The following is a 16240-nucleotide window of genomic DNA, read 5'->3' on the forward strand; positions in this document are numbered from 1 at the left end:
GTATTTTACCAACCCTGCCTTACGTGGTACTTAAAACGTTTTTTAAAACACCGCCCCCCCCCCCCCCCAAAGAAAAAGAAAAGGAGCTCTGCTCCTTAGTTACTTGCCTAGGTTGCATTCACCTCAGTAACCTGCAGGTTAATGGCGATTTTTAAACTTGCTTCCTTTATTTTAATGTCATTTTCAGGACATTTTGGTCCAAGTCTCCAGTTTTAAAATCACCAATGGAGGGAGATTGGACGAAAGGGGTGGAGTGATTGCAGTTGGAATGTGCTCGGTAAACACTGTGGGAAAGTATATACTGTGAAGAGTATGCTGTTGTCTGACTTTGCACAAAGGCGTTTAATGGTGAATGAATAAAACTTGATTGAGCAGAATGATGCTTATACGTTTCCTGTTTCACAGTACGGAGGAGCCCCCGGAGGCCCTGCGTTTCCCGGCCAAACTCAGGATCCGCTGTATGGTTACTTTGCTGCTGTAGCTGGACAGGTTAGCTTTTCCATTAAACCTTAAAAACGTTATCAGATTCTACATTCGAATTCTCTTTTGTTATGGTGGCACAGAAAAACCATCTATCTTCGGGAAAAGAGTCCGTTTCCTTTTGCAACAGAAAAAAGAAAAAGAACGGACTTGATAATCAAGTCCTCATTTCTGAATACTCAGGGCAAAATATGAAGTATTACTTGTTTATTGTTTCAAAGCTAAACTTGTGATTGAATTAGGTTCAGGTTGAACAGAATACAAGATTATAAATGTACTTTGAGAATCTGTAAAAGTAGAAACATGTCTTGACTGTGAATTTTTAGGGTCCAGGATAGTTTCAGGAGAAGGAATTCAAGATCTGGTGAACATGAACCACTGTTTGTGTCATTTAAAGATATGTGTGAGGAATTATGTAGCCATTTTCTAATGGATGCTTTCTTTGAATTAAATCTGATTGTTAATCAATCTTCCCTCCCCCCTTAGGCAGCAGTTATTTGTGGTAAAAACCCACCAGCCTCTAAATAAGAAAGTTATTGGTTTGCTACAGTAAATTAATCTTGTGGACAGTTTAGTTTCTCTTTGATATAGATGCGGTTGGTAAATCAGCTCTTCCACGTGGTGGTGTGGTCTGTTGACCCAGAGACTGAATTAAAGTCAACTCCCCGAGACTTTTCACTCTAACATTGGAATTGCATGACAGGAGTCCACAGGTGCTGCCTAACCTTGAGGGAGGGCTCTGTCCCTAGCTCACGAGGTCACTATGTATAGTAAATAAACTGTTGATACAACCCACGCATGTCCAGATTCTTATCCTTATGAATTCGATTTTGTTTTGTTTTGATCAAAAGCTAAAAATAACAAAATTTTAATGTGAAAATGCTGTAGACTCTTATGGGATAAAAACCTACCACCTTTTAAAGTAGCACCCTAAGAAATACAGTTTGAGAAATTGAATGGAAAATTGAGTTTAAGACTGGAAAAGCTTCCCCTTAAGTATCTGCTTAATCTGTAAATGATCTGTATCTTTGAAACCACAAGACGTGGCAGTCCTCAGGACAAGCATTCTTAGATTGCCTGTGCCTCTAGCAGAGTAAGTGACTCCGCCTGCTTAGCTTTCAGCAGCGCTGGCCTGTATTCAGCATATCCACTGTCTTCACATTATGGACCCTGCCCATCATTTATAACGTGGAATACCGGGGGACTTTGAGGAGTTAGGTGTTTTATTTTTAAATCCCTAAAAATAACATGGGTCTATTTCTGATCTAGTGTAGCCAGTCCATGGGCACAGGGAACGCTTATCTTCCAGATATATAGGTGTGATGTTCTAGTAAAAACACTCACCAAATCATAGGGCAGGTCATCAAGGAGCTCCCCCCTCTCTGTCTGAACCAAACTTTTTAATGACCGCGGTCAGCTGTGTCCCTACCACTACCAAACACACGCACAGAGGACCAAAAAACCTAGTAGAAGAGGAATACGATTTTTTTTGGCACTTGCATAAATAATTTTCCTTTAAAATGCTTAGCATTGGCCATTTCCTGGCTCAAGCTGAGAGAAGAGTTGTTGCCAAGACAGAAACCAGTTTTATTCATACATTAAAGATATCACTTATCCATGCCAGAGACCCAGGTTCAATTCCCGGTGCCTGCCCATACAAAAAAAAAAAAAATTTATCAACATCAACCAAAGAGCTTTTGAATTCATCTCAGCCTTTTATTAGAAGAGGAACCTTTGCTTGAATATGTTTATGCCAAATCTAACTCAGGAATTTAGAGGAAATGATGAAAATTCATTTTCTGTCCTAAAGTACAGATGCAAACAGCATTCCCACTCTGTCAGTTGTTGTTTAGTAATTATTTAAAATAGAGCCTGAAAGTGAATGCCTGCTTTACTTTGGGATTCTGTAGTGTATTTTTCCATTTATGGCCTTAATTATGGATTTGTGGAAAGGGCTTAATACTTTGGCAACTCTTTCTTTCATCTTTAAATTAGTAGAGTAAGGAAAAGAATGCCCACTTTTGGAAAGCATTCCTTAAAAAAAAAAATGCCCTTAGTGTGATGATACTGATTTTCTTTTTTATTATTGCTGTATTAAATACTGAAGTAAAGAATTCGAAAGTACAAATCACTGTTGTGATTCTTCTTCCTATTTTTTCCAAAAGGACGGGCAAATAGATGCTGATGAATTGCAGAGATGTCTGACACAGTCGGGCATTGCTGGAGGGTACAAACGTAAGTGGATAGTCACAGAATTTCTCTAAAAATATTTTTGTGTTTCATGTTTTAGCAGTTGCTTATGATTATGGACATGAAGGAAACTGAATTTTTCAAATTCAGCAAAGTTTAGAATATCAAAAGCTAAGTTAGGTTATTACTTCAAAATATTAATTTGAAAATAGTTCTTTTTTTAATTTCTTTTAAAAATATATATGCTTTTTTGTTCTTTATTTAATCAAGGTGACATAAAAGTTTGAAAGTAAATAAAGGAGCTAACAAGATTTTAAAAAGGTGAAAATTTTTCAAGGACAGGAGGCATTGTCTAAGACGATTAGAAGGAGATATGTTTCTTCTGACCTCTGAAATCCTCACAATCCCACATGGCTGGGGGGGCAGTCTCCTTTGTTGGTTGTAGATGCAGTCAACTGATTGTAGATACAAATAGTATCTAGGAAATACCATCACAGTAACAAGCAGGCCTGTGCTTGTCCAAACAACTGGATACCGTAACCTAGCGAAGTTCACACTTAATGTTACCCATCACAATCACCTTCCTGTCTTTTAAGCTCTGCGGTGAGCTGTAGATAGGAAAATGTAGCCCAGGCACTGCATCCTGACTGGGTGCCTCTTGCTCACCGTCCTAGACACACACAACTTGTTTTCTCCTCAAATTACATCTTGACCATGATAAATTTACAAAGTAGGGAATGGTGTCTTAGCTCAGATATATCCTACTACATAGGGTAGGCCATAAGTTGGAAACTCTAGTAAAATTGATATTCAACTTTGATATTCAGATATCTGCTAACTTGTTTCCAGTTGGGATAGAACATCAAATTTTTAAGCCCTTATTTCATTTGTTTCTTGGTAAAATGAAATAAAGTACTCAAATTAGAATTCTTATCTGTGGAAATACTGTGACTTTTGGACTGTTTTATAAAGTGGTATTTATTAGACAGCTTACAGAACTTGTTTTTGAACTATTTATGTTTTCTTATAATGTTATGAGACTTCAGTGGCCTACTAATTACTTAGCTGGGGAAATTCTTACAAAAGAGGAACTTTGTTGCATTTCATTGTATCCTGAACAAAAGAAGTACTTCCTAGATTATGGATTTTTTTTTTCTTAAACTGTGGTAGGCAGTGCATTTAATTTTAAATTGCTAACCTCTAGCAGTTGGGCTAGTGAACAAGGAAGTTCTACTAGCAGGTTGACAGAAGGAGGTCAGTGTTACAAGAAAGGCTATTTTTCTATGTCCTTTTCACTAGTGAGAGGTGTGGCAAGTTTTAAAATCTGGCTAAACAAGGTGGGTTGCATATCTTCGGAGAGCAGGCATTTTATAACTTTCATTTGCAAACACCACTTTTATTGTTGGCCTTAGTTTAATGAGTAATAGAGAAGACATTTCCTGAATCATTGGGACTGTACAATAGAATTGATTTGCTTATGATTAAATATTCCTGAATTATTCTTCCCAAAAATGCATACTTCTGACTATGATTCTGGAGTGTTTTTGAGAGGGGAATATACCTGCCTGCATAAGGATAAGAATTCAGTCTCATCCTTTCATTCATTCATCCAGCCAATATATATTTCATGAACACCCACACTGTACTAAGTGCTAGTATGTGCAGACACAAACAATACCTTTGGGGATTGTAAAAAGCACTGGACTAAGTGAAGTATAGAGGCTCTGGGCACACTTAAGAAGGGCATATACCCAGACAAAGGCCTGGAAAGTTTTCCTTGTAAAATTGATACCTAAATTGAGGAGAAGTGAAAGTTGGACGAACGTGAGGCAAACTAAGATGTGAGTGAGATTGGAGAGTTGTGTTTCAAACAGCTAGAATAGCATGTACAAAAGGCCGAGGGGTGAGAGAAAGCATAGTTCCTTCAAGAACAGAGAGAAGTATGCCCTGAAGATAGAGTGTGGAGGTTGAATGAAGAGCAAGAGTTAAGCTGGACTGGGGAAGTATGTGTATGACCTTATATGCCCCACGATCTAGAGACACAGAACCAACAGGAGATATCTGTAAATATGAGATTTATAAAAGTGTCTTCTGCAACGTGGGGAGGCAAGTCTGATGAAGTTCCTTGATGAAATTTACAGGAGAGGCTGGCTGGCTGAAGAAGTGAAAGTTCTCTCTTCTCCCTTAAAAATCTTCAACTGATTGGATTTTCTTGTTGCAGAAGACGCACCCTTAATTGATCATAGATGTAATCAGTCACAGATGCAATCAACTCTGGTTTATTTACCAGCCACAAAATATCCTTACAGTAATGGTTAGGCCAGTGCTTGCCTGACCAGACAACTGGGCACCATCACCTGGCCAAGTTGACCCTTGAAACTAACCATCACACCCCATTAAGATGTTTGAACTTTGTCCTGAGGACAGTGGAAAGCCTCTACTGGGTTTGAGGTGGGAGAGTACATACTACCCTGAATGTAGAGTAAGACTAAATTGAGTGCATGAACATGGTTTAGTAAAATTGGACTCAGGGTTACCCATTAGGGGATTACTGAAGTAATATAAGTGAGAAAAATGCTAACCTATACAGGGAAGAATCAGTGGGGCTAGAAATGGATGGATTGTAAAGCCATTGAAGGGGTGATTGACTGAAGGAGCTGACACTGCCCAGGTTTCTGGCTTGGGTGAATGAGTAGATGGTGGTGCCATTCATAAAACTGAGAAATAAAAGTTGTCTGCATCACTGCCCCTCAAAAACCTTGATCTAAGCCAAATAAAATTTATTCTTTGCTCTTGAGCCTGCAATTGTCAGACCCTCTAGAGCAGTGGATTTTAAACTTCAGGGGCATCAGCCTTACCTAGAGAACTTGATAAAGCCAGATTGATGGGCCTGGCTCTAGAGTTTCTCATTTGGGGGTCTGGGGTGTGTCCTAAAAATTTGCGTATTTAACAAGTTTGCAGGTAATTCTGTTGCTGCTGGTCTGAGGCCTCACTTTGACATCAGTACTTTAATATGACTGTATATATATATCACCCAAGGATTTTGCTAAAATGCAAATTCTGTTTTAGTTGCTCTGAGATGGGGCCTGAGATTCTGCTATTGATGCACTGGGTGCAGGAATCACACTTTGAGTTGACCAGTGGGCACAACTTGACTACCCACTGGAATAATCAGAGAAGTTTTTTAACATGCTGATGCTGGGACCCACACTGAGTTTTTGGGGTACTTCCAGGTATCAGGATCTAGTACAGCCTCTGGGTGATTCTCATATGTATCCAGGATTGAGAACCTCCAGCCTAGACTAGAGGGATGTCACACTACCTCACAACTTAAAAGTTACAATGAAGAATGAACCAGCTGTTTTTACACAAGTGTAAAAAAATACTGTCTCCTCCTCTCACCTCAGATGATTAGATCCATGAATCAAATGGAGGTTGAAGAACCAACATAGAACTAGTGTCCAGTCTTTTATTTCTGGCAAAGGATATGCCAAACACAGAAATATGTTAAGTATGAGAAATCTGTAGTTTCCAAATCTATAGTATTTGGAAACCCTACAAGTTGGCTCAGTGAGGCCACTTTAGTTTTAAATTTAGTTTGGTTAGAGAGAGAAAAAAGGAAGCTAGACAGAGGAATAGATCTATGTGCATCTTAACAAACTTGCAGAATTTACTCCTAGCTTTGTCTAGATGACCCTTCACACTTCTGCCTTCTAGCCTTATAGCTTTGGTATACCTACACAGTGTTTCCCCAGAGTGTTCTTGCCATTTACATAATGCAAGAGGCAAGGGATCCTTTATTTCTAATTTCCCAATGCCTAGGTCAGTTTCCAGTAGGTCACTAACCAATGGGTGTTTTCTACTTTGGTTGCCCAAGTGAGCTATGGAAATGCCCTCAGAACTCCCTCAAACTATTTGGGTTAAGTAAACCAAAAATAGCTTCTGAACAGTGGCCATCTCTGAATTGTTCCTTGGTTCTTACTCAAGAGTCCTTTTATTTAACACACAATTCTGACTGGCATAGTTATCTGGTTTCCTATATAAGCTTGTTGAATATGGAAAGAGGTCATGGTCTTTCTGAGGCGGGAAGTTATTGCTCAGTGCCGGACGGTAAAGGGAAGAGAGAGAAAAATAAATGATTAGACACAGAACTAGCAAAACCGGTCATATACAGTGAATTACGAGTATGATAGAAGCAACCTTATCTGGCTACCCACCATGGTGTATATAGTACGTGATGGTTCATGTATTACATGTATGATGGTGGTGAATTGAATTCACTACTCACTATTATGGTTTTAAAGGCAAGAAAATGTATACCATTTTACTATAGAAAATTGTAAACATATCCAAGAGTGGAAATGATTATACAGCAAACTTCCATGGACCCATCACTTCAGTTTGAATTATTATCAATGTGTTGCCAATATCTCTAACCCTGCAACTGGCTTATTTTGAAGCAAATACCAGATATCTTATCATTTCATTTGCAAAGACTTCAGTGTGTACCTTTCAGAACGATAAAGACGCACTCCTTCCCCCACCCCAACTTAGAACCATAATCCCACCTAAAAATATTAGCAGTATTGTGCGATATATTTTAAAGAAATTTCAGTTAAAATTGTTAAAATCAAATTTGGGTTCTAGAAGGAATCTTCTACTAGAAAAAAAATCTGCTTTGAAGCTCCCTATAATAAATTGAGTAGCATATAAAAATAAGCATAAATAATCACATTCCTAATTAATTTGAATGTATCCAGTTTAATGTGAGTTTTTGAAACAGTATTAATATGCTATATACTTTTCTTGCTTAAACAGCTTTTAACCTGGAGACTTGTCGGCTTATGGTTTCAATGCTGGATGTATCCTTTACCCTGATTGTTACCTGAAGTATCTTTTCCTAACAAAAAAAAATTTCCTTCCTAAAAGAATTCCTCTCAGAATTAATGCCCAAGTGAAAACAGAATGACAGACAATTAGATAGCTTTCTGAAAGAATTAGCTTTTAAGATGTAGTTTGACATTAAAAAAAAAAAAAAAGGAAACAAGCTTAGTAAATAGTGTTAGTTGTTTAAGAATTTAAGGAAGCATCAAAGTAAAGCAAGTATAGAAATCAGGGTGGTCAGGAAAGCAGGTCATTTTCTTCCTGTAACAGTATATATTCTGCATGCTTCCTGCCTGACCTTCAAGTGATGGAATTTTTCACTTAATGGTTGTTGGACTTATTTTAGCTGAGTATAGCTGAGTCCTGCTCGTGTTTCTGTTCCCTCTCATTTTCCTAAAGGGAATCCATGGATCTGGGAGCATTCAGCAAGGGAGCATTAGGGTAGATGGCAGAGCCTTGGGCACTCAGAAGTAAAGCAGGTTCCATAATGAGCTTGCTTGTGTTTCACTGGGCTCATGATGATGTTATTTCCTTATAACGGCATCATACATATTGTTTTTCCCACAGTGGAAATAGCTACTCGGAGCTTTTTCTCCATAGGCCCGTACGTTATCATATCATAACAAGATGAGCACAAATAATTTTTTAGCCTTTTTAGCAGAAAGAACATTTGATTCCCCAAATCCCTGATCTTTGATATAATAGCTACAAAATGTTGCAAAATAAGGATGCTTTGATCCTTGATTATGTTTTAGAGAGACATGTCAGGAACAATGGGTTTCAATGAATTTAAAGAACTCTGGGCTGTGCTGAATGGCTGGAGACAACACTTCATCAGTTTTGACAGCGACAGGAGTGGAACGGTGGATCCTCAAGAACTGCAGAAGGCTCTGACGACCATGGGTTGGTGTTGCTGCCTTGAAATTATCTGTTCACTGGTAGAAGTCAGGTTTTTTAAATTTTATTTTGTATTTTAACGTCTAAAAATAAATGCTGCTGGGCAGGCCACAGTGGCTCAGCAGGCAGAGTTCTTGCCTGCCATGCCAGATACCCAGGTTCAATTTCTGATGCTTGCCCATGCCAAAAAAAAAAAATCCAAAAAAAACAAAAATAAATGCTGCTTACTATGTGATGATATTGTGAATTACTGATTATATATGTAGAACGGAATGAGCATATATTAAGGATGTTTGCATTTCTTTCTTGTAATTTTTTTTTTTAATTAATAAAAAATCAAAAAAAAAATAAATGCTGCTTAACGGCAATTTCTCTATTGGATTTGTTTTTCTGTGCTAGAAATTGTATTCATGATTAAAATGTGTTTTCAGTCTTAAAAGGTTGTTTGATTATTTTTTATTGGTCTGTTTTGTGATCCTTTAACTTGTCTTGCTGGACGGCTTTCCTCCCTTTCAGGATTTAGGCTGAGTCCCCAGGCTGTAAATTCAATCGCTAAACGGTACAGCACCAATGGAAAGATCACCTTTGATGACTACATCGCCTGCTGCGTCAAACTGAGGGCGCTCACAGGTACGGTCTGTCCTTTGGCCACAGCACCTTTCTTATGGCTTTTCATTTCTCAGTGACTTGATCTTTTATTCTCCCTATTCTTTTCTTTTTTCCCCTAACCTCAGTGGGTTTTTAACATTGCTATTAAGCCTATCTAGCAGAATAATTTTTAGAAGCCTTTTAGATTAGTAATTTGCTATTTCAGTAATTTTAACTAAAAGGTTCCAAAGCATAACAAGCTATTTTGTGCATTTTTTATTGGATTATGAGCAGAATTCTGTGATTTCTCTGCAGAGTGTGAAATATTTGAATTTTAGCTGTTTTTCCTAGTTACTGTTACTAGAAAGTAATTTAAAGTGGTGGTCATCTTCTTAAATGGTGTGCTCTTTTGTGTGTGTGTATGTGTATTCTTAAATGAAGCTGTTTCAATAATCTCTTCTTTCCTATTTTTCTTTTTCTTTCTATTCTATATTTTTTTCTTGTTCCATTGTCTCTTTGGTTTAGAATTCCTTTTAGAATCTTGTTCTGTGATTCTTCGCATCCTAATATCGTGGGCAGATTTTTTTATTAAAGTAAATCCTTTTCAGTAGGGTCCAGCTCAAATGGAGTGGATAATTGACCATAGCCTATTGTGGTACTGGTACATTATCCATCTGTTTCCTAACTAAACAAATCCACATTATTAAGAAGTTTGAAATTTGGTGCATGCATCACAATTAGATAATGGCCTTAGAAATTGCATGGCTTTTACTGACTTTGGGTAAAGTGTTTTCTTCCAGTACCTCATTGCTAAAGATTTGGCCAACTACTGTCTACTATAGAACTGCATTGTATGTTAAACCTATTCATATTCATATAGTTCGCTTTTTTGCTTTAGCCTTTTGTTTGTGTTAGTTGGTTATATAATTTAAATGTTACTGCAGTTTGAACCCAAGGCCAAAACAACTAATGAGTGCAATTTCAGAAAAGAGTTTTAAACAACTTTACTTTGTTGTTTTACAGACAGCTTTCGAAGACGAGATACTGCTCAGCAAGGTGTTGTGAATTTCCCCTATGATGATGTGAGTATTAGTAAATTAAGACTAAGTAAGTGGATAAGATGGGCAGTGTTTCAGTTTGCTAAAGCTCCTGCAATGTAGTATACCAGAAATGGACCAGCTTTTATAAAGGAGATTTATTAAGTTACAAGTTTATAGTTCTAAGACCATAAAAGTGTCAAAACTAAGGCATCCAGAGAAAGATACCTTGATTCCGAAGAAAGGACAAATGGCATTCAGGATTTCTCTGTCAGCTGGGAAGGCACATAGCTGGCATCTGAGGTCCTTGCTCCCAATTTCTTGCTTTGTGCCTCTGATTCCAGTAGCTTCCTCTCCAAGCATCTGTGGGCCTTCCTTAGCTTCTTTTTATCTAAGTTAATTCTCCAGGTTCTTGCTTCCTTAGTATATCATGGGGAGACAATTGATGTTTCCTGGGCTCTGGTTTCTAATGCTCTCCAGGCATCTGTGTGGGCACTCGAAGCATCTCCAACTGTCTCTCTGTTCTGAACTCTTTCTCCCTCCGTGAGCACTATTAAAGACTACAGTAAACAAATTAAGAACCACCTTGAATGGTCACATCTCATCTAATCAGAAGGTCACACCCACAGTTGGGCATATCACATCTCCATGGAAACAACCTAATCAAGAAGTCCCACCCTACAATGTTGGATCAGGATTAAAAGAACATGGCTCCACCCCCCACTCCCTGACAAGATTGGATTAGGATTAAAAGAATTTGGCTTTTCTAAGATACATAACAGTTTCAAACCAGCACATGCCCCAAATTAAGTTTGCTGTAGAGAACATCTTAAAGATGTCAGAGCAATCAAGATTAAATGAGCAAGGGAGTTGCTGTCCAAAATTTAAATCTCATTAGTAATTTTGAACACTGAGGTATTGTTCTAGTTTGCTAGCTGCCGGAATGCAGTATACCAGAAACAGGACAGCTTTTAAAAGGGGGAGTTTAATAAGTTGCAAGTTAACAGTTTTTAGGCCATGGAAATGTCCCAGTTGAAATAAGTCTATAGAAATGTCCACTCTAAGGCATCCAGGGAAAGATAACCTTGATTCAAGAAGGCCGATGAAGTTCAGGGTTTCTCTCTCAAGAGGAAAGGCACATGGCGAACACAGTCAGGTTTTCTCTCTCAGCTGGAAGGGCATGTAGTGAACATGCAGTCATCTCCTAGGTTTCTCTCCTGGCTTCCTGTTTCATGAAGCTCTCCAGGAGGCATTTTCCTTCTTCATCCTCAGAGGTCACTGGCTGATGGACTATCTGCTCCTCATGGGTACGTCATCCTGCTCTCTCAGAATCTCCAGCTTTTTCCAAAATGTTTCCTCTTTTATAGGATTCCCATAAATTAATCAAGACCCACCCGAATGGGTGGAGACATTTCTCCACCTAATCCAGTTTAACAACCACTCTTGATTGAGACACATCTCCGGGAAATGATCTAATTATAACCTCAAATATACAGTACTGAATAGGGATTAGAAGTAACGGCTGCCTTTACAAAATGGGATTAGGATTAAAACATGGCTTTTCTAGGATACATACATCCTTTCAACCAGCACAGGTGTTCTAAAATTGTTTGAGAGAGTTCTTGGAGAAAAACGAACAAAAATAAGCAAATTAATTTCATTTAGTCTTGTCCTTAGAGCACTTTTGATTTGCATTTTAAGAGGCCCAGTTTGTCCCACTTATTGGTTGAACCACTCAGGTAGGTTTCTTCATTTCTCTGAGCCTGTTTGAGTAAAGAGAATGTAGTAATAATGCTTCTTCACTGGGTGATTGTGAAGTTTAATTTAGAAATATTCTTGAAGAATACCATGCAAATATTGTGTCTGCTTTTGCCTTCTATCAACAAATCACTTCCATCATTGAGAGGTAGTTTTAACTCTCAAAGCTGTGCATGGCACACCTATGTTCTTTATGGGGGACATAAGCATGAATAAGTCATTTATTAAACAGTCAAACTAAATGAGGTAGGACAAGGTCATTTAAGCAGCATGAACATAACCAAGTGCCATTAGTTGGATATATTCTACCTTTATAGGGGGATGCTTGGTTGTTTCTCCATTTTTGCACAGCTGTTGATTTTTTTAAAATTACTTTTACAATTGAAATCCCTGTAATAACCGAATATTCTAAAATGTTTCTCCATTAAAAACACAAAGACGCACATATTTTCAGTTTAGCAGCTGCTGCAGTTACAAGTAACTTTAATGTGTTAATGTGTGTGTTAATATGCTCATTCCTTCTGGTTAAAGGCATATTCATTTTAGTGTGCATTAGCTTCTTGGTTGCCTGTTTCCAGAGATCGAGAGGCTCTATGTGTAGAATCAAAAGAGCATGGATTTTGGCCTCAGACTGGGCCACACAGGAGATTTCTGCTTTCTTTTCTCTATAATGAGGATAACCAGCTTGGCCTTGCTGGGCTGCAGGGATTAGCAATAGCATGTGAAGCACCCTTGGGGACTTAGCAGAGTCTATCACCGAGTATTTAGCAATAGAAACAGCAAACATTTCACAGCTGATGATAATTCCTCTGAATTTCGGTTTCTAAATTACAGGGAAAGGGTCAGATATTCTGTTTGTGTGCATATATATTGGTATGCTACAATTTCTTTTTTTTTAACAAAGCAGATTTTAAGGAAATAAATGGTTTAAAGATGTTCCCTTAAAATAGTGGGGTAATACTATACAGTTTAGAAGTCTCCACATGATATAATGGTGTAAATTTAACTGTAACATTTGTAGTTATGGGTATGTGTCTTTGACCATGACCATGTCTACAGTCTCAGATATTATTGGAATTTAATTCTTTATTCATTGGAAGATCTGCTTACTCTAGGAAGCTTTGACAGGAGATACCTATATTAGACTGCTTTCTTCACAAAAAATGAACTTTTCTGTCCATCCTTTGCTCTTGTTTTAGAAAGTTAGGGTTTGTATGTATGTGTATATGTGTATGTGTTTATGCACAATTCAAATTAGAAAACCAAATTGTAAGCTGCCTATAAATAAGTTATGGTATGTTGGTGTTCCGAGGTCTGAAATCTAACACTGGTTCTTCTCTCTTTCAGTTCATTCAGTGTGTCATGAGTGTTTAAATCGAGAGGAAGCTGTATGAACATAATTGACATTCCACCTTGGAGGTCTCCTTTGCTTTCCTCCTTACCTTCAGTAATGTGTGTGAATTTGCATCGCCACTTCCTTAACAGCTTGTTGTAAAGGTTTATTACTTTAGAAGCAACTCAAGTTTTGTTTTTGGTTTTGATGATAAATTCTTTGGACTATTAATAATGTAAGATGGAGTCTATTATATCATTTAGAACTTATGCAGGCCATTGTCAGGCATACCTTATTTTCTGGCTAAACCACTTCTGTGTAAATTTAAAAATGCAAAATGTTTAAGGCATATTATATATTTTTCATTGTAAAAGTACTAAAAACTTGTAATCAGACCTCAGCTGTTGTCTTTCCTCTTCTAGAGGGGCTTTTATAAGTGGTATTAAAAATTTTAAGTCTGGAGTATTCTTACATAAATGATTTAGACTCACTTGGATACAAAAAGAATGCAGTGTAATCCATGCCAGTGTTCACCTTAGTGGAAACTTAGCACAGGCTTTAAGGGTGACAAATATTTTGATGGCTGTATGAATGAACAGAGAACTTGAGTGATTATTTTCTGCCTCTTTAAACCCTGTTGAATAATTTGAGTGGCAAATCCTATCACCAGTCCCTCTTTGCCATTGTCCATATATAGATTTTTGTTAACTATATATAAAAATCTCTACATTATGAGCTTAATTGTATAAAAAAAATAGACTAAAAGAATACACAAAAATATTAGCTATTGTTATTTTAGCTAATAGGATTCTTAGTGATTTTAATTTCCTTTAAACATTTCAGAATTTTCCAAGTTTTCTATAATGGGTATGCTTTGCTTTTAAAATCAGATGATGTTGATTTTTAAAATATTAATGCACCCATTTTGTATATGCTGTGTGCTCACACGTACATTAAAAAATATACACAGTAAAAAGACAGAAAAGATTAAACCAAATTGTTGATGTGGTTACCACTGGGAGTCAGGATCATGAGTTCATTTTCTTCCAAATTTTCCCTAATAGGCAGATATTATTTGTATAATAGAAGGAAAAAAAAATTGAGCCATGGCTTTGAAATAAGATCTGGCATCTAATCCTGGCCATGCCTCTTACTAAATGTGTGGTCTTAATCATTTTAGGTAGTCTCAGAGCTCAGTTTCCTCATCTCTGCAAAGGAGATAATAATACTTACCTCATGTCATGGTTCTGAATACTAAAAAGTGTGTTGGTATAGTGAGCACCAACAATGTCTCTTTTTCTTAAGTTTACAGCTGGTCTGGTTTGCTCTCTTTTCCAAGAAAGCAAATAGATAAAAAGAAATTTAATGTATTTTCTCCTTCCAAGAAAGATCTGTCTTATTTTGGGGTGTGGTGTCAGAGTTCCCAATCAGATGATTGATTTCGTTTCCAGCCAGTGAAAATAGAACATTTTCAAAGCATCTTTAGTCTCATTTCACTAATATACTTTCATATATTGCTAAAATGTTTTTATCCATTTAATAAATATTCAACCATAACTTATGATTATGTGTTTATGTCAAGTATCAGGTGTATCTGTCAAATATCTGTCTACATATCAGGATGGGTGGCAGCTTGCTGCATGCTATGTGGTGAGTCTAATTTTCATCCCAGATACATTGACTGGTCTGCAAGGCTGCAAGGCCTTACTTGGGCCTGTGCTGCCCAGTAAAGGGCCATAAAGGAATAAGAGGACTGGAACGTACAGGATTCATTTTTAGAGGCCCAACATCTGCCTGTTCGGTTCAAACTCATCAAGATCCTCTGAGGAAATGGTAGTTTAAGGAAATGGTACTTTTCCTGAGTGTAAACATGGGTGACTCAGACATTAAGGAAGAAGACCTTTGCTGACCCAAATTTATGGGCCATCTTTGAACCATACTACAGCTTTGATTCCCAAAGTGTGAGCATTAATTGTGGTTCTGCATTTGCCTCTGGGTGAGTGCTGAAGTACCGTACAACCATGTTTCTGGAAACATTAAATTAATCCAATTTTAATTATTGATATATCACAGCTAGTCTCCTTATCTCATCCACTTCTGCCTTCACTGTTTCTTTCCAAATGCATAGAGTCTAGTCTTCAGTGCATCCCTACAGTTAGAAAGTTCCCCTCAACTTACTTAATGTATCCATCACCTTACTTTCATTACAGCCGAAGTCTTCATTGCAAGTGAATCTCATATTGCCTTATTTCTGTTTTATGTGGGTTCTGTATTTCATTCATTGTTTACCTCCAGTGCAGCTTCATCCAGTTCTTTAAGGCCATTTCTTAGTTCTTAAAGCATCTAGTAGGAGCATGGTAAAGCTGTGAGCCCATACTTTAATACTTCAATTATTTGGAGAATAGATTAGGTTCCTCAGGCTGCCTCGACTTATTTTATTTGGAAATGTGTGCCTTAGTTTTGTGCTTCGAGAAATTCATGATTTAGAAAGTACTAATAACACAATTCATGCACGTTCATAGGAACATGGTTGCAGGGAGCCTCATGCTTCTTGGGGGCAGTTAGCATAGATTAGCGCCATGGCAGGCATATTGAATTAATCAAACCTCTATCTCCTATTGAGCGGAAGTGGAATATAAGGTTCACTTCAGCATATTCCAGCTGCTAACACCAGTCTGTGAGATGACATATAAGCTAAAGTATTTGTTACTTTTTCAGTGCTCATCATAATGAATTATGTGCCTAAAATATGTCACCATTATAATTTTTTAAAATCTCATCGATATGCAGACCCTTAGTCAACGACTTCTGTTTTCTTCACTTTGAAACAGTACCTTGACTACTATAGTTGTACTTTTTCTTCTGCAGAGTGTAAGCTGAAGGTAAAGAAATTTACAAGTGGCAGGGTAATGACTGCTGGGTAAAATGGTTGCTTGGGAGAAGATGAAAAAAGCGAGGGTAAAACCATATTTTAGGCAATTAACTCATGGACCTAAACTGTACCCATCCAAGGCCCAATGCTTTAGAGTCTCACATGCGTGAGATTGTTTAACAACACCTCACCTATGCTATA

At 37.5% G+C, this 16240-nt stretch overlaps 1 protein-coding gene across 3 annotated transcripts in view; it reads left to right on the forward strand.

Annotated features, from left to right (window-relative positions):
• SRI (sorcin) overlaps positions 1-15268 on the forward strand; it is a 29667-nt gene extending 14399 nt beyond the window's left edge. Inside the window, exons 2-9 of one of the 3 annotated variants that reach the window (XM_077145660.1) lie at positions 406-489; positions 2646-2715; positions 7489-7532; positions 8310-8457; positions 8968-9081; positions 10063-10121; positions 11285-11383; positions 13182-15268. In XM_077145660.1, the coding sequence (XP_077001775.1) occupies positions 406-489; positions 2646-2715; positions 7489-7532; positions 8310-8457; positions 8968-9081; positions 10063-10121; positions 11285-11362 (597 nt within the window). In that variant the 3' untranslated portion in view covers positions 11363-11383; positions 13182-15268. The remainder of the gene's footprint in view (positions 1-405; positions 490-2645; positions 2716-7488; positions 7533-8309; positions 8458-8967; positions 9082-10062; positions 10122-11284; positions 11384-13181) is intronic. The other 2 variants (XM_077144966.1, XM_077146239.1) reach the window with 2 other exon arrangements.
• Positions 15269-16240: the final 972 nt, after the last annotated feature.

Source organism: Tamandua tetradactyla, chromosome 1 (assembly GCF_023851605.1).
Source record: "Tamandua tetradactyla isolate mTamTet1 chromosome 1, mTamTet1.pri, whole genome shotgun sequence".
Taxonomy (NCBI): domain Eukaryota; kingdom Metazoa; phylum Chordata; class Mammalia; order Pilosa; family Myrmecophagidae; genus Tamandua; species Tamandua tetradactyla.